Consider the following 18,284-nt stretch of genomic DNA (forward strand, 5'->3'; position numbering starts at 1 on the left):
CTTACCTGTCTGAGGTCTGGGAAACATAGCACTGAATGAAAAAAGACCTAGAGTACCAAATCAAAGAACTACTCCTTCCTCCACAAAAGATTTATTTAAACAGTAGTGCCGGGATTTATCGCTCTCTCCACTGACAATCTCCTTTAAGCATGTAAATGCAAGAATTGCCCATCTTGAAACAAAACAAAAAACCCAAACCTCTCCTTCAGCTCCCTCCAGCGGTGCCCTGAAATGCTCGCCTATAGCCCAGGTCCTCTTCCTCACCCTCCATTCACAACCCACTGCAGTCCCCCCCCACCATCTTGACAGAAACTGTTCTTGAAGTGATCAATTACCTACTAACTGACAAAACCAATGAACCCTTTCTGTCCTCATCTTATTTAACTCGGCTCTCTAGGCAGCATTTGGCATTGTTGACTGCTACCTGAGAGGTCCCTTCCTCCCTAGACTTCCACGTCACTCTCCTGTCTCCACCTCCTCCTACACTGAGTCCTCCTCCTCCTGTATCACTTCAATGTTAGAGTTCCTCCAATCTTTTACTATCATAATGATTTTTAAAAGGAATTTAAAAACTAATGTTTGGGGACTTCCCTGGCGGTCCAGTGGTTGACTCCACGCTTCCACCACAGGCGACACACGTTGGATCCCTGGACAGGGAACTAAGATCCCATACGTGCAGCCAAAAAAATTTTTTCTTTTTAATTTTTTAAAAAATAAAATAACGGGCTTCCCTGGTGGCGCAGTGGTTGAGCGTCCGCCTGCCGATGCAGGGGACGCGGGTTCGTGCCCCGGTCCGGGAAGATCCCACATGCCGCGGAGCGGCTGGGCCCGTGAGCCATGGCCGCTGAGCCTGCGCGTCCGGGGCCTGTGCTCCGCAACGGGAGAGGCCACAACAGTGAGAGGCCCGTGTACCGCAAAAAAAAAAATAATAATAAAATAACGTTTGTACCTGGTGAAAAACTGAAAAAGTACAGAGGAGAAACCAGAGGTTTCTGGTTACCTTTTCAAAAAAAATAAAAGGTATAAATGCATCCTCTTTTGCTCTTTCACACAAATATTCTGAACCTCGGGGTTTTTGTTCCATTTTGTTTTGTCTCTACTTAAAGTGTGACTTGGAGCTCTTTCCATATCACCTCTTGGCACATATAATTCTATCTTTTTTTTCTTTTTTTGAGTAAATGCCATGTTGTTTTATTTAACCTAGATTTATAATGAGCTTTTATGTCCAGGAAAGCAAGATCTCATCTTTTAAATGGCTGTATGTCTTCCACTGAATTAATATAACTTAACTAGTTCCTGGCCAGTGCACATCAGGTAGCTTCCAAGTTTTACGCTATTATGAATAATGTTACTGTAAATATCCTCATATACGTAAATTTTTAATTCCTATAAATGAAATTGTCAGATCAAAAAGAATGTGTTTTTAATTCTGGCATCATCAAATTACCCTCCGCAAAAGTCACAAGAATGTATATCCCCATCATGCATAAGATTGCCTGTTTACCCTCACTTTTGCCAATGCCTTGTCATCGAAATTTGTTTTGCCAGTCTGGAAGGTAAGAACTGAATTCTCATGGTTGTTTTAATTAGCATTTCTTGTTGAGTGAGGTTCAGTATCTTTTTTTATATTTGTTGGTATCTTATATTCTCTTTCTGAACACTATATCCTGTACTCATTTTTCTAACAAGTTATTCATCTTTCTTATTTTTTATGAGTTCTTTGTACATAAAGGAAATATCATTTGTGCTTCAAAAGTTTTTTTGATTGTTTATTTTGCCCCAAGGCAATCTTTAGCCCCACACACAGCTTCCATTACATACTCATTTGCCCTCTGAGTTGATGATTCCTAAATCTGTAACTCTAGCCTAGACCTCTAGCCTAGCTCCAAGTTCCAATGGGTGATTATGTATCTTCACCTATATGAAGCTAAACTCATGTACATATTTATAAACTCAGCATATCTGGAACTGAATTTATCTTTCCCCAGATACGCTCTTCCTCTTACGCTCTCCATCTTGGCTAATAATTTGATCATTCACCCAGAAAGTTCACCCAGAAATCTAAGTCGTCCACTTCTTTCTTAGCTCCGACATCCAAATGACCAAAAATCCTGAAATATTTTGCCCAAATGACTATGATGTTCTTCTAACCAATTACTGCTAGCAATGTCACACAGTGGTTAAAGAGCACAGGCTGCAGAGTCAGAACTGGGTGCATATCCCGGCCCTGATCACTCCAAGTTATGTGACCTACAGCATTATCTCTTACCACAAACCTGTTTCCTCATCTGTAAAAAGTAATTACCATAACATCTACTTCATTGGGTCATTGCAAGAACTAAAAAGAGATTATATGCACAGTATCTGGCATAAAATAAATACTGAATAAATGGCAGCTATTATCACACTGCTCTAACTTCCCCCACCCTCTTCCAAGCCATCCTCCTTGCTGCTGCCAGACTAATAAATCCAACCACCCCTTTTGCTTGGAATCATTCAGTGACAACACCCCCTCCCCCGCTCCACACACACACACCATTTTAAGATAACACCTGAATTCCTAGGTAGGGTATACAAGGCCATTCGTGTGGTCTCTTACCTTTCACCACAACCCCATATATGCTGCCCTCCAGCCACATTAAACTATGTCATACCCCCAATACAGTACGCCTTTTCACACTGTTCACTGGCAGATAAGCCCTCCCCTCAGTCCACTTCATAAACACCTACTCAAGGGAATTCACTGGCGGTCCAATGGTTAGGACTCCGCGCTTTCACTGCAGAGGGTCCGGGTTTAATCCCTGGTGGGGGAACTAAGATCCCACAAGCCGCAGGGTGCACTCAGGTCAAGCACATCCTTCTTTGTGCCTCTGCAGCACTCGGCACTTACCCCTGCCCTGGGACAAATCGCACTGTTTCCTGTTTACCTGCTTGTCTCCCCCACTAGATCGTGCGTTCCTTGAGGGCAGGGACTATGTTTTATTCATGTTTGTATCCCCAGCACCCAGCACGGGCCTAGCATTTTACAGGCGCTCCTCATATGTCTGTTGAGTAAATGGAGGAATGAATAGTTCTTGGTCCGAGCAGCTCTAACCTCTGTTTCCTTACAACAACCAGTAGCTATACATATACACAGTCCTTTACCCATCCTCTCCTATTGTCCACCCCTTCCCAGAAGTACTAAACACCACAGCCAAAATTTCTGTTGTCCAGGTAGTCATAGGAGTCTAGGACTGGTCCAACTAGAAGGGGTGGAACAGAAGACAATGGTCTAAGTGTAGGCCCTGACCAATGCCAGTGTTGAGATCAGAGTCCACCCCCAAATCCCAGAGACGAGTCTTGCTGTCTACTGATTCAGAACCTAACCTTTTGTGTAGCAAGGGGAAAACATATCTCAAGATCATTCCTTGAAGTGTGACTAGACTTGATGGCTACTTACACCACCCTACTCAAACCCCAAGCCAACAAGAAAGCACACACAGGCACAGCAGATACTTTTGTGGTGATGGGAGCAAACAAAGGACACTTATCTGAAGCTCTCCACACTGAAAGTCAGGCTCCATATCATCTCCAGTAAGCAAAGAACAAGACGTAGTTTCTATTTCTAGTTTCTTTTAATAATTTTTTAAAAGCCAGTAAGCAGCTACAGATACAGTTAAAAAGTAGACGAGTGAAAAAAAAAGACAAGAAAGAACAGACACATCCTTCACTCCACAATAAATACAGAGCTCTATCTGTGTTGCCCCACCAACATCCCATGGGAAGCCTAGCTCTCTGTGTGGTCAGGAGTACTCTCCATTATTGTGCGGGGAGAACAGACAGCATTCAGGTGTGATGATGTCAAATCGAATGTGTACAGGCACTGCTGAGATCCAGGTCTACAGTTTTGGCCCTAGACTTGAGTGGGGGTTGGTCACTCTTAACCTCTTCCAGGCTGTGCTGCATCCCATAGCCGAAGTAGATAGCAAACCCTAGTAGGGAAAGGTAGCTGTGAGGTAGGGAAAATAGTGGCCTGTAAAGGCTTAATAGGGCTCCTACTCAAGAGGGAAAGGAGGTGGGAAAGGAGACCCGAGAGGCCTACTCTTCCCAAGTGGATACCTACCAATCAGCATCCAGACCCCAAATCGGGCCCAGGTGCCAGCTGTCATCTGCATCATAAGGTAAATATTCACAAAGATGCTCATTAGTGGGAGGAGAGGCAAAGCAGGTACCTGGGAACAAAGCAAAATCTTCTTTGTACAGACCACAGGGTGATATAGAAAGAGATTCCCTAACCTACTCAAGCCAGGAAAGGGAGAGTCCGACTCCTACTCATGCTGTGTATTTCAGTGTCCATTCATGTAGTGTACCTCATATGGGACTCCAAGAATATGCAGAATTTGTGGAAATGGAAAAGGAAGGGTCAGAGAAGACATCTTTGGCCTAGGTATCTCCTATATCTTTCCCTTCTTGTCCAATGAAAGAATATGTATGAGACTGCAAGGTATCTGGAACGTATTCTTCCAAGATGGGTTGGTGGAGGGGAAAAAAAGAGGTCATTTACCTTAAAGTGAAGTGGAGTGGAGCTCTGTGGCTGTCTCCAGATGACTCCAGTGATCCCAGCAATGAGCATCAGGAGCAGCACAAACACTGCAATCCACACTGGGTCTCCAGAAAGCAGTGGAGTGGACCACTGGGCCAGCACCAGGCAAAGGACACTCAGCAGTAGAGCTTCAAGGGTCAAGTTGAGAAACATCAAAACCAGTTCTTGAGAGCAACATATTAAGACATTAGGCACCCCGTTCCAAGGAGGGTCACCCTCTCTCAGCCACCAAATGCCACACACTCCCCTCCTTCCCATCGTGCTGACCCAAGAGAAAAATGCCAATGCTCACCAAGTAGTGAGGAACAAACATAGACAACTTGGCCAGAGAGTGGAGTGGGGATGGAGTTGAGTGGACAAAATAGTCCCTGTAGGGTCAGCTTCTCTGCTTCATGGATCTTCTCCTCCTGCAACTCCACTTCACCTTCCTCATTCCTCATCTCCTGGTCAGGCTGATACCTGAGACAAGAGGAAGATGGCAGTATTAAGAACAACCCTTAACCACTATACCATCTTCTCCCAGGCAGCTTAACCTTCCTCGTCACCATTAAGGGTAGCCACTCTTTTTGGCAGGGAGGGATGTCCATATTCCTCAAGGAAAGTCAGGATGATGAAGGAAGAGAAGGAAGGAGGAGCAGGTCCCCATCACTCCTCATCTCAGAATCAAAACCCAAACCACAGCATGCAGAGGAAAGGAGTCTCACCTGAGGATGAGAACACAAATAGCCACCAGGGAGTAAGCAAGCAGGGTCCCAATTGACATGAGGTCCACCAGATCAGTGAGTTCAAAGAGGAATGCCATGAATGCTGAAATTGATGGGCAGAAAACATGAGCGAAGGCAAGAGCAAAGTGAACGGAGTTGCTGAAACAACGAGGGGAAGGGCAAAGAAGAGTTTTCACCTGCGATAATGCCAGAGACCACAGTGGCCACGATGGGGGTGTGTGTGCCGGTGTAGATCCGGGCAAGGACACGAAACAGGAGGCCATCCTCTGCCATCGCGTAGATCACCCGAGGCATGGGGAACATAGAGCCCAAGAGGCTGGAGAGAAGTACGCCCAGAGCGGCGTTGACTGGGCATCTCTCTCCTCAGGACTGTGAGCTTAACGAGTCCCCACCTTCTGCTCACAGCCGTTTTAGGGGCTATTAAGGGCCTTTTAAGGGGTATTCTCTGGTGTGGAATGCTATCACCTGAGACTCTGACAGCAGAGGAGAACAAACATTTGACACTGACCTGGTAGAAAGAGCACAGAGGGATCCGATGGCTACAACATAGCGGGCAGGGTCCCATCCGGTATAGAGAAAGGCCTCAGGCAAGGGGCTCTCGGGTTGAAGCTGGTAGTAAGGCATCATGAGCGTGAGTGCCGAAGAGACACCAAAATAGGCCAAAAAGCAGACGAAGAGTGAAATCACAATGCCTGTGGGGATGGAACGCTGGGGATTCTGGGCCTCTTCCCCTGCAGGAAGGGGCACAAGGTTCTGAATCAGAGAAGCAGGCTCGCTCCTCTACCACTCCAACCCGCACACCACCTGAGCACACGCAGATGCCCAAGCCCCAGACAGAACGGAATGACTGTGTTACCAGTGGTAGCAATACAGTCGAAACCAACAAATGCATAGAAACAGGTCGCTGCTCCACGGAGAATCCCCTCGAAGCCGAAAGGCACAAACCCTCCAGAGCCCAGAGGGCCCAAGCTAAAGTGAAAGAAGGGGTAGAAAAGGTAAGAGCGTGTTCAGCCAACTCTTGTTCCTTTTCTCTAAGGCCCAACTACTTAGCTGGGTCTTCAAGGCCTAGGCTCCCATTCCTCCCCACTGCCAATCTAGAATCCCTCAGCACAGATCCCTCTGTTCCCCGTCATGCTCCCAGCTCTGCATCTCCTGAATCTCCTAACCTATAGGTGTCATTGAGTCCAGCCACGGCCAGTTTGTAGTCCTCTTCTGTGAGCTTCCAGTTGTGCAGATCTCCCTTAATGAAGCCAGAGATGATGACAAAACCGAGAACCAAAAGATTCACCACCGTGAACACTTTGGTAACCAGGGCTGACTCACTAGCCCCCAGAGCCAGCAATCCTGTGGGAAAGAAAGGCCTCAGTCCAAGCTTTGTTTCCTTGCCTCTATGTGCAGACCTTTCCTTCCCAGCTTCTTCTTTCTCACTGCTCTCACCTCCACAAGCTCCCAGGCCTAGTCCCCACTAGCCCCACCCCCGTCACTGTCCCTGTCCCTTGCCTCACCGGTGAGCAACAACACAAGGCCCATAGCAAAAAAGTCTGGATATTCTGCGAGGACATGGGGAACGTGCAGTGAGATGCTCCCCTGCAGGGTCTGAGAGATGTGGTTCCCAATCAGGTTGTCAAAAGCTGAGCTCCAGGCCCGGGCCACACTGGCTGTACCTGGTGGACCAGAGGCAGAAACACGGGGTCAAAGTTTCCTCTCTCCTCTCCTCCATCCCCCAGACCAGTCTCACAAGAATACCTGCTATTTTCACCTATTCTTACCTTTTAAGAACCAAAGCCAGTCAATTAAGGACACCAAGACAGAGGTAAGTAGAACAAACAATTTCTCCACAACTTCAACCCTCCCAGCCCCCCCAACAAATACACGCATTTATGGATATTTAAGTCCTGTGAATGATGAACACCTCACTTCACCACTCCACCCAGATTTCCTGACTCCATGCCCCTTCATTGGCTGTGCAGTCGCCCCCTGCCCCACCATCTCACCGATGACATAGGAGAGGATGAGGTTCCAGCCAGTGGTGAAGGCCCAGAGTTCACCCACAGTGACATAGCTGTAGAGATACGCAGAACCAGAACGGGGAACCCGAGCACCAAACTCCGCATAGCACAGCCCAGCCAACATAGAAGATAGGGCGGCCACCAAAAAGCAGATCACAATGGATGGTCCTGCTTTATCTTTGGCCACCTCGCCAGCCAGGACATACACGCCTGCACCCAATGTGCTGCCCACACCTAGGGCCACTAAATCCAGAGTGGTCAGGCATCTAGCAAGGCGAGTCTCAGCCATGCCTGGCTCCAGTGTACGTCTGCGTACCAGCTTTTGACCAAATCTGCAAAGCGCCTGCCACAGCATTCTAGCTGGAATTGAAGAGGATGCTAGGAAGGATCTGGTGAAAAACAAGACAAAAGACCTTCAATAGGGCTCATTATCCCTAAGCTCTAAGAGTGAATTACAATACCCACTCCACCAAGTAAAGGAGCTGGGGGGGGATGGGAGGAGGATGTTGAAGGGACAAAGGCAAGTCACTTTTCCTCTAACCTCAGTTTCTTCATATGCAAGTAGGAATAACAATACCTCACAGGTTTGTGGAAGGACTAATTTCAGAAAAGGCATGTGAAACCTCCCTATAGTTCAGTGGCCTGGCACCTAGTAGGTGCTCAATCAATATTAGTCTCTTCTTTCTTTGGCGGGGAAACTATAGCGTTTATCCTAGACCCCAACCCAGGAGCCAGAGAAGCTCAATCGTGTCCGTTCCCTGGCCTGTGGTTCTTTGGGGATTAAACAGAACTCAACCCAGGAAAGGCCAGCAGCTCTGGGGAGAACCCCCTTCTCACACCCAATATCCACATTCCTTTTCGGCGCTCGCCCCCAGGGCTTCAAATAAGCAAGGTTCCTAGATCTCCCGGAGGGAGGTGGGGGGACCGACCTCGGCTACAGATCAAAAGTGAGCACCGACTCAGTTCCATCCTTCCTCTCCAAGCCCACACTGTGTAACTGGCGCTGCCATCGCCCAGGGGGGTAAGCAAATGTTCCCCCACTTCCTCCCGCCCCGCAAGGCTGACCAGCAAGGATCAACAGTGAGGCGGGGCTTCGACATCTAAAGATTTGGAGACGCCCCCCGAGAGGGGCCCCTGAGCAGCCAGAAATTGCTCACACCCGAGAGGAGGGGTTCCGCCCTATGCCCCGCGACTCAGCTCCCAGTTTCTTATGCCCCCATCTAGAAAAGGTCTGGGGCTGAGGTGGAAATGGGAGCCTTGGCTCCCAGGGCTGGGGTCTCGGCAGCAACAGGTCACGGCCGTGTTGATGCAACTGCATGCCATGGTTGCCAGAGAATCCTAGGTATGCCCAGACCCTCGCCCGCCCCTCCGACACACTTGTCGGCCCCCAACGCTTACCGGGGAGCTCTTGCAAGCCCAGAGCGCGGAGCGTCTCGGATAGGGTTCGGTGAGGCTGAGTTCAGCCGAGTTGGGTTGGGGATGCCGAGTTCGGTTGCTCAGGCTTCAAAGCTGCTGCTTGGGGTCGTTGCGCGCCAAGCGCCCGTTTTATACACCGGGAGGCGGAGCCGGTAACGTCATGAAATCCCACCCCCAATCCTCCTCGCTACACAACACACACACACACACACACACACACACACACACACACACACACACACACACACACACACACACACACACCTCTCTCTCTCGCCCGCCCCTCCCTCCCTCTCTCTCTCTTTCTCTCTCTCTCTCTCCAGCTTTGCAAAAGGGATTGCGTGGGGCCTGACATTGCTTCCCACTTGCAAAAGCAAGACCAGCGTGGCAGGGAGCGAGAAAGGGGGGAGGGCAGCCTTTTCCCATTCTCCTCGCTCAGCGTCAGAGCCGGACAATGAGAGGCTTCCTGGCCTGAAACCCCAGGGGATTTTCTACCTTTGTGCCTTGATAGTCAGAATCGGTGATTGGCAGGAGTGGGGGAGGGGGGTGTGAGGTGGAGGGGAAAACAGCACCGGGGAGTCTCCAACTCAACTCTCATTCTTACTAAGCTTTCTTTTCTACATGAGGTTACCTCACCCCTGAAATCCTTCCCAAGGACCCTACCAGATTGTGGACAGCCATCTGACGCCAACCCCTCAGCCCTGACCCTCAACTGTGGGTGTTTCCTAATGCAGTCAGCAGGAGAATGGAAGATGATTTCAACCACCACCTGTACACAGATAATTAATCCCATCTAGATTTCTAGGCCCCAGTCTCTCCATAGTGTACCTCCAGCTACCTATAAATGTTAAACTAAATATTAACTATGAAATTCTGACAATACTGAAATATTAGAGGAGGGAGCTTATTTGATTCCATTTTACTGATGAGTAAACTGAGGCTCAGAGGCATAACTTGCCTGACATACACCATAATTATTTGTTGACCACCTTACTGGTAAAACCTGGTGTATTGGACTTCAATACCGGCCTCTATGGGTACCATACCTCACTTAAATTCACAAGAAAAGGAGGCATGGCAGCAAGCAAAGCCAAACCAGGAGAAGCACCAGCATGGAGACAAGCCCTTTTAGGCTAGCAGTTTCTGGGAAACAGAAGAGGAGCAGAAGAATCAAAGAAAGATCACACCGGGTATCAGACCCTAAAACCCCATCCAGCCTAATCAGTTCTTAGAATGGAGGACCAAGGGTTGTGAAGGTGTGGTTCTCTTCCACCAAGACATCTCAGGGATTAAGGATGGGCCTAAATATCCTTGTTTCCTTTAAATAATCCATTATGAATACGTCACCAATAAATCTATCTAAACTATAAATCCTTTTTGAAGTAACTGGTAGTTTCAGCTAGCTACAGCTCCATTTTGGCTTTCCTTAAGTATTCATTGAGCACTGACTATGTATAGCAGCTAGCATAGCAATGAAGAGACTACAAAGGATACAGAAAATAAAATCCTGGCCCTCGTAGTCTTAAAAATCTAGTTAGGGAAAGAAAACACACACAATACAATTGAAACTGTATTACCTAGTGGTTAGGAGTGCAGTCTTTGGCGTTAGACCTAGGTTAAATTTCCAGCTCAGACACTGTGTGGCCTTGAGCAAATTACCTAACATCTCTGAGCCTCAGTTTTTCGATATAATATACATGTTTCACAGGGTGGTTGAGATGCTTAGATGAGATTATGAAGTCAACTCTTCCTGCCTGGCACATGGGAAGTATTCAATAAAAACTTAATTCATATTCAGAATAATACTTTAGTGTGTATGATAATTATTTGGTTACTTAGATTAGATGATTGATTCAATTATGAGATTAATCGACAAGTTGCTGTTGTAAATATTCAGGGAAAGAAGTCCTTGGTACAGACTGGAATACTAAGAAGTAGTAACTAAGTAGAAACTAATAAGGCCTCTTAGTTTGCAAGGGGTTGAGGCATGAAGTAAAGTCAGGGTCCCATGTAGAGACTAGCCTAGCATGTACAGGTTAACAGTGGACTTAATAGGCATTCAATTATTCAATAAAAACTTGATCAGTTAATTAGAAGCATTAGGAGGTGCTCTCCAATTGTAGCGTTCCAAGATTTTATGCAACTCTTCTCATTCACCTACCTATCCCTTTCATGAATTTGTAGGATTCAACCATATTTCCTTCCTCAGCTTTTATTTTTCCAGAAGCTCCCTGATGTCCTCCACCATTATGGATTTCTCCAGCTTCATTAACTCTTTCTTGTGGTATAATGGCCAGGTGCAAAACATTGAATTTTTTTGTTTGTTTTTATTATAAAACAATGTAACACTAATGAAAACTGCAAAAAAAGAAAAAACCCACCCAATATTATCATATAATTTTGCATGCTTCTGTTTTCATGATCAAATAAATATTTTTCAAATTACTTCTAGCATTCAAAATTGTCATTGTTAGTGGTTGCATAATATTCCATAGCACTGATGTACCATTATTTATTTAACCATTTAAACATTTATTCAGGTTGTTTCCAGTTTTCCTTTGTTCTAAGAAACACCTTCATTAATACAATGTCTCTAGTTGAATTACTTTCTTAGGCTTCATTCCCAGGATTGGGATTATTGAGTTAAAGATAATGAACATATTTGTAAATTTTGATACTTGTTACAGTGCTTTCCCAAAGGATTTTTATCAGTTTACAGTGCTATCAGGCATGTTACAGCAAAGCAACATTACCACAATCTCACCAGCATAGCTATAATTTAAACAAGTCATTTGCTAATAAAATAAAAGTAGAAGTGCATTCTGTTTAGAATTACTATTTCCTTTGGAAATTGTTTATTCATATCTTTTCTTTTTCCAACTTAGTTATTTGGGTCCTGATGCTTTCCTTATAAATGAGAATTAATTCTTTATATAGATATTAACCTTTCTTCTGTAATATTTGATTCAAATATTTTCCTATGTTTGTTGCTTTCATTTACAGAGCTTAAAATTTTTTAACTTTTTATTGAGGTACGGTATACACAGAGAAATGTGCACACTGGTATCGTAAGTGTACAGCTCAATGAATGCTCACAAAATGAACACACTCCTGTAACAGCACCCACATCAAGAAACAAACCATTATCAGTGCCCCAGAAATCCCCTTCATGCTTCCTTCCAGTAACTACTTTCCCTTCTGACAAGGGCAACCTCTGTCCCAACTTCTAACAGCCTAGATTTTTTTTTTTTACCTGTTTTTGTTCTTTATATAAATGGAAACATATAGTACGTACTCTTTTGATAATTGAGATAAAATTCACATACCATAAAATTCAACCTTTTGGGGCTTCCCTGGTGGCGCAGTGGTTGAGAGTCCGCCTGCAGATGCAGGGGACACGGGTTCGTGCCCCGGTCCGGGAAGATCCTACATGCCGCGGAGCGGCTGGGCCCGTGAGCCATGGCCGCTGAGCCTGCGCGTCCGGAGCCTGTGCTCCGCAACGGGGGAGGCCACAACAGTAAGAGGCCCGCGTATCGCAAAAAAAAAAGTAAAATTCAAACTTTTGAAGTGAACAATTCACTAGTTTTTAGTATAGCCACAGAGCTGTACACCCGTTACTACAATCAATTGTATACATATTCATCATCCCAACAAGAAACCCTGTTCCCATTTCCAGTCATTCCCCATTTCCTCCCAAACCCCTCACTCCAGCCCTAGGCAACCACAATTCTACTTTCGGTCTCCATAAATTTGCCTATTTTTCTAGACATTTTCACCTAAATGGAAGCATGCAGTATGTGGTCTTTTGTGAACCAGCTTCTTTCATTTAGCATAATGTTTTCAAGGTTCATGGATGTTTTACCATGTATAAGTACATACTTCATTCCTTTTTATTGCCAGATAATGTTCCATTGTATGGGGAAAAAAACTTATTTATCCGTTAATCAGCCAATGGACATTTGGGTTGTCTCCCTTTTTTTTTTGCTATTATGAATAATGCTGCTATGAACATTAGTATACAAGTATTTCTGTGGACATATGTGTTACATTATTTTGAGTACATACCTAGGAGTAGAATTGCTGAATCATATGGTAACTCTATTTTTAATCTTTTGAGGAACTGCCACACTGTTTTCCACAAAGGCTGCACCACTTCACATTCCCACCAGCAGTATTATGAGGGTTCCATTTATTCGACATTCTCACCAACACTTGTTATAATCCATCTTTTATTTTATCATAGCCATCCTAGTAAGTGTGAAGTGGTATCTTATTGTGGTTTTGATTTGCATTTCCCTAATGACTAATGATGTTGAGCATCTTCTCATGTGCTTATTAGCCATTTGGATATCTTCTTTGAAGAAAAATCTATTTAAATCGTTCATCCATTTTTAATTGGATTGTCTTTTTTTTTTTTTTTTTTTTTGCGGTATGTGGGCCTCTCACTGTTGTGGCCTCTCCCGTTGCGGAGCACAGGCTCCGGACGTGCAGGCTCAGCGGCCATGGCTCAGGGGCCCAGCCGCTCCGCGGCATGTGAGATCTTCCTGGACCGGGGCATGAACCTGTGTCCCCTGCATCGGCAGGCGGACTCTCAACCACTGCGCCACCAGGGAAGCCCTGGATTGTCTTTTTATTGTAGAGTCTAGACACTAGATCCTTATCAGATATAAGATCTGCTAATATTTTTGCCCATTCTATGAGCTGTCTTTTTTGTCTGTTTTATGGTTTTTACCTCTTATATTTAGGTCTTTGATCCATTTTTGAGTTAATTTCTGTACAAGGTGTGAGGTAGGGGTCCAAATCCATTCTTTTGCAAATGGATATCAAGTGTCCCAATACCATTTATTGAAAAGACTATTCTTTCCCCCATTGAATTGTCTTGGCACCCTTGTCAAAAATCAGCTGACCAAAAATGTGAGCGTTTATTCCTGGACTCTCAATTCTATTCCACTGAGTTATATGTCTGTCCTTATGCCAGTCCCACACTCTTGATTACTGTAGCTCTGTAGTAAGTTTTGAAATTGGAAATGCAGGTCCTTTAATTTTGTTCTTCTCTTTCAAGATTCTTTCGACTATTCTGGGGTCCCCTGAATTTCCATGTGAAATGTAGGATCTGCTTGCCAATTTCTGCAAAGAAGACAGCTGGAATTTTGATGGATATTGCCTTATATCCATAGATTAATTTGGATAGTATTGCCATCTTAACAATATCAACTCTTCTGAACTGTGAACATGGGATGTCTTTCCATTTTTTAAGGTCTTTTTAATTTCTGTCAACAATATTTTATAGTTTTCAGAGAGTAAGTTTTGTACTTCTTTTGATAAATATATTCCCAAGTATATTATTCTTTTTAATATTATTGTAAATAAAATGTTTCCTTAATTTTTTCATTGATCCTATAGAAATATAATTGATATCTGTATATTGATCTTGTACCTTGCAACCTGGCTGAGCTCACTTATAAGTTCTAATAGTGTTTTAATGGATTCCTTAGGACTTTCTATATACAAGATCATATCATCTGCAAACAGAGATGGTTTCACTTTTTCATTTCCAATCTGAATGCCCTTTATTTCTTTTCCTTACCTAATTGCTCTAGCTCAAATTTCCAGTACAGTGTTGAATAGAAGTGGTGAGAGTAGACATCCTTGCCTTGTTTCTGATTATAGGGGGAAAGCACTCCGGTTTTCACCATTAAGTATGATGGCTAGCTGTGGGGTTTTTGTTTTTGTTTTTGTTTATTTTTGGCTGCGTTGGGTCTTCCTTGCTGTGTGCAGGCTTTCTCTCTAGTTGCAGCAAGTGGGGGCTACTCTTTGTTGCAGTGCATGGGCTTCTCATTGTGGTAGGCACACGGGCTTCAGTAGTTGTGGTGCACAGGCTTTGTTGCTCTGTGGCATGTGGGATCTTCCCGGACCAGGGCTTGAACCCATGTCCCCTGCATCGGCAGGCAGACTCTCAACCACTGCACCACCAGGGAAGCCCATGGAACTCTGATATTTTTTAAAAACAACTATAAAGGACATTATTGGGGCTATTGGGGAAATTTGAATGTGGACTATGTATTAGATGATGATAGTGTATCAGTACTAGTTTCCTGTGCATGATAATGGTATTGAGGTTATGTAGGAGAATGTCCTTGTTATTAGGAGACACGTGCTGAGTATTTAGGGATGAAGTGTCACAAATGGGTCAGCAAAAGTAATGTGCATATGTGTGTATGCACGTGCATGCACATGAGAGTGTGTGTAGAGGGAGAGAAAGAAAGCAAATGTGGCAAACACTGACAATTGGTGAATTTAGGTAAACAGTATATGGGTATTCATTACACTACTAAAATTATCCATAGGCTTGAATTGTTTTAAATTAAAAGTTTTAAATGGGGCTTCCCTGGTGGCGCAGTGGTTAAGAGTCCGCCTGCCGATGCAGGGGACATGGGTTCAAGCCCTGGTCCGGGAAGATCCCACGTGCCACAGAGCGGCTGGGCCCGTGAGCCATGGCCGTTGAGCCTGCGCGTCCGGAGCCTATGCTCCGCAACGAGAGAGGCCACAACAGTGAGAGGCCCGCGTACCGCAAAAAAAAAAAAAAAGTTTTAAATGATCACCCTCTTATAGATGATATCTCACTTTTTCTACTTAACCCTGTAACCCATCTGGAATTTACTTTGGTGTTTGAAATGTGATATTATATATATTATGTATATAAATAATTTGAAGTTTTGTCAAAATACAAATCAGTCAGCCTAATACAATTTGTAAGGCCAACTGGCCCGAGGCAGGAGAACACAATCAGATTCACAGGTTGCATCAGACCGAAACTCTCGGGACCACCCAGTTCCAGAAACTGACCTGGAGACTTTCCGGACCACCCAGTTCCAGAAACTGACCTGGAGACTTTCCGGACCACCCAGTTCCAGGAACTGACCTGGGGACTTTGAACCCGGCCCAGCCTTCCCGCCTTTCGAGGGGCGGGACTAACTGTCCCCCAGGGTACCCGAAAAGACCACCAAATAAGGAATACCCTGCGCCCTCCCAGATTCACCACACCCCTTTCCCTTCTTCCCCTATAAAATCTTGCCCAACCCTCTCCCGGGTGCGACTTCTGTGGCCCCTTTCTCCCGGACCAGTGAACCTCGCCCGGGAGCGCTCCCTAATAAAGCTCCTTGAAGCTTTCCTCTGTTTCGCGGTGCCGTTTGTTAAGATCCGACCTTACACAATTCATTAGTCATTTTTTCTCGACTGTCTGATTATGTCTACTTTATCATGTAGTAAATTCTCAAATATACTAGCATATAGCTCTGGATTCTCTATTTTTCACTGATCTATGTCTGCTTTTATGCCAGCACATTACATTTTTTAATTTAAAAATTACAAAAGCAAAACATGTAAGACAGAAAATAAAAATCCACTTCCACCCACTGTGAGATCTCCACTGTTAACAGTTTGGTTTGCTTTCTTCTAGATTCTGTGCCTATACAAGAAAATATACACATAATTTAAATACAGATAGCTTTTTTTTAGTTAATTAATTAATTAATTTTTGCCTGTGTTGGGTCTTCATTGCTGTGCGCGGGCTTCCTCTAGTTGCGGCGAGCGGGGGCTACTCTTCGTTGGGGTGCACGGGCTTCTCATTGTGGTGGCTTCTCTTGTTGCAGAGCACGGGCTCTAGGCGAGTGGGCTTCAGTCGTTGCAGCACGCGGGCTCAGTCGTTGTGGCACATGGGCTTAGTTGCTCCGCGGCATGTGGAGCCTTCCCCAACCAGGACTCGAATCCGTGTCCCCTGCATTGGTAGGCGGATTCTTAACCACTGCGCCACCAGGGAAGTCCCCAGATAGCCTTTTAAAATACAAATATGATTATACTATACATGTTCTTCTGGTTTTTTTTTTTCTTGAAAATATATTTTGAACTGCTTTCCAGATCAGTATTCATGGGCCCTCCTCACTTTTTAAAATGGCTGCCTAATGTTCCACAGTAGGAGTGGCCCATAATTTATTTAACCAGTCCCCTATTTATGCACATTTATGTGGTTTCTAGTTTCTTTTCCCAGAACATTTTAAATAATGGGTGCTTTACCATATTTTAACATTTGTTAAGGCAAAACTTACTCCTTTTACAAAGTACTCCAAGCAGTTTATTTTTCAAAGTGAGACAGTCATTTTACAGTCATTTCTGCTATCTTGCTTGTTTTGAAAATGAGATTTTGTTCCAAAGCGATTGATATACCGAGGCAACAATTTTAGCAGAAATCCCACTTTTGAAGCCATCCTGCCTATAGAGAGGGTGCATTCTGATTTGCTCTCTGTGAGGGTGGCCTAGGTTGCCCGACCAGGTGAGTTAAGTCTCTCTAATTCATGGCAGAGAATTAAAGAAAATTAAAAGGCCCACTTGACTGCAGCTCTAAAGTCCTGTCCACTCAACAGTTTCATCAGTAAGAATGCTGACATTTTAATCTCCATTTACTGGTCTCCTATGCCTTATTTCTCAGTTGGTTAGAAATTATGAAGTGGGAAAAGAAAGCATTATGTATTGACTCCTTTAAAACCTTAACATCCACTACTTAGGTAGTGTTAACCTCTTGTTCTTCTGGTTTTGTTTGTTTTTGTTTTTTCCAACAAAAATTAGAAGGATTTTAATATCCAAGTCTTTTAGAAAGCAAAATTAATGCAATGCAAATAAGAACATTTAACTAATAAAATTAACAACAAACCAAAGTAATTTTGTTACATAAATTAACCATTTATTATAGGCTAGCAACATTTCAAAAGGTGGTGCTTCTACTGGTCCTTCAATTCCTCCAGACTTCTGATGGCAGACTTTATTGTGACAGCAGAAGTGGTGGTGTGGTCCAAACACCACCAGCTACCGTTTTCATGCAGGAACCACAGTGCCAAATGCCCATAGCTCATCTCTTCATCTTGGTTTTGCCACCGAAGGAGCAAGTGTACTTTGCGTGCTGGCTGATTTCAATTTTCTTCACCATTTTCCTGAGGGAAGCACCGTAACGGGTCCCGTATTTACCCACGATTCCGACCTTCTTGGTGCGTTTAGCCATGTCACCAAAACCTAGGTCCGAGCCCAGAGAGCTTTTTCTTCTGTTTATATATCTAACATAGTACTTCTTCTATAAAAGAATAATCGTATTCAGGCACTTCCCTGGCAGTCCAGTGGTTAAGACTCCATGCTTCCCATGCAGGAGGTTCAGGTGTTCGATCCCTGGTTGGGAAACTAAGCTCCCACATGCCACATGGCCAAAAAAAAGAATAATCGTGTTCATATTTTTCGTATCCCCCACTAGGCCGGCCTTCTCAAGTATAAAGATCATTTTATTCTTCTAACCCCAGCACCTGGTATCTTGCTAAGTTGCTGGTCTTTATGAGGAAAGAAAAAGGATATTTCCTTTTGAATTACCTTTGAAATAAAAGCTTCTCAAAAACGGTTTTCGAAGTTTAATTACATTCCATCCACTAGTTGCTCATCTATATGCTTACTTATCAGCCATTTAATAAGCTCTTAATATTAGGAATGCTAACTCTAATGAAAACCATGTTGCCC

The 18,284-nt window shown here is 44.4% G+C and overlaps 1 protein-coding gene and 1 pseudogene across 1 annotated transcript; both read right to left on the bottom strand.

Annotated features, from left to right (window-relative positions):
* Positions 1-3,601: 3,601 nt before the first annotated feature.
* On the bottom strand, positions 3,602-8,834 carry SLC7A3 (solute carrier family 7 member 3). Its single transcript, XM_065900332.1, has 12 exons — positions 8,715-8,834; positions 7,302-7,705; positions 6,813-6,971; positions 6,474-6,651; positions 6,164-6,276; positions 5,816-6,038; positions 5,484-5,623; positions 5,287-5,389; positions 4,875-5,041; positions 4,544-4,710; positions 4,103-4,211; positions 3,602-3,971 (listed from the first exon to the last, which is right to left on the bottom strand). Exons 2-12 carry the CDS (start codon positions 7,669-7,671, stop codon positions 3,841-3,843), a joined length of 1,860 nt encoding a protein of 619 aa, XP_065756404.1. The 5' UTR covers positions 7,672-7,705; positions 8,715-8,834; the 3' UTR covers positions 3,602-3,840.
* An 8,672-nt stretch (positions 8,835-17,506) lies between these two features.
* On the bottom strand, positions 17,507-17,784 carry LOC136142897 (large ribosomal subunit protein eL43-like; annotated as a pseudogene).
* Positions 17,785-18,284: the final 500 nt, after the last annotated feature.

Source organism: Phocoena phocoena, chromosome X (assembly GCF_963924675.1).
Source record: "Phocoena phocoena chromosome X, mPhoPho1.1, whole genome shotgun sequence".
Taxonomy (NCBI): domain Eukaryota; kingdom Metazoa; phylum Chordata; class Mammalia; order Artiodactyla; family Phocoenidae; genus Phocoena; species Phocoena phocoena.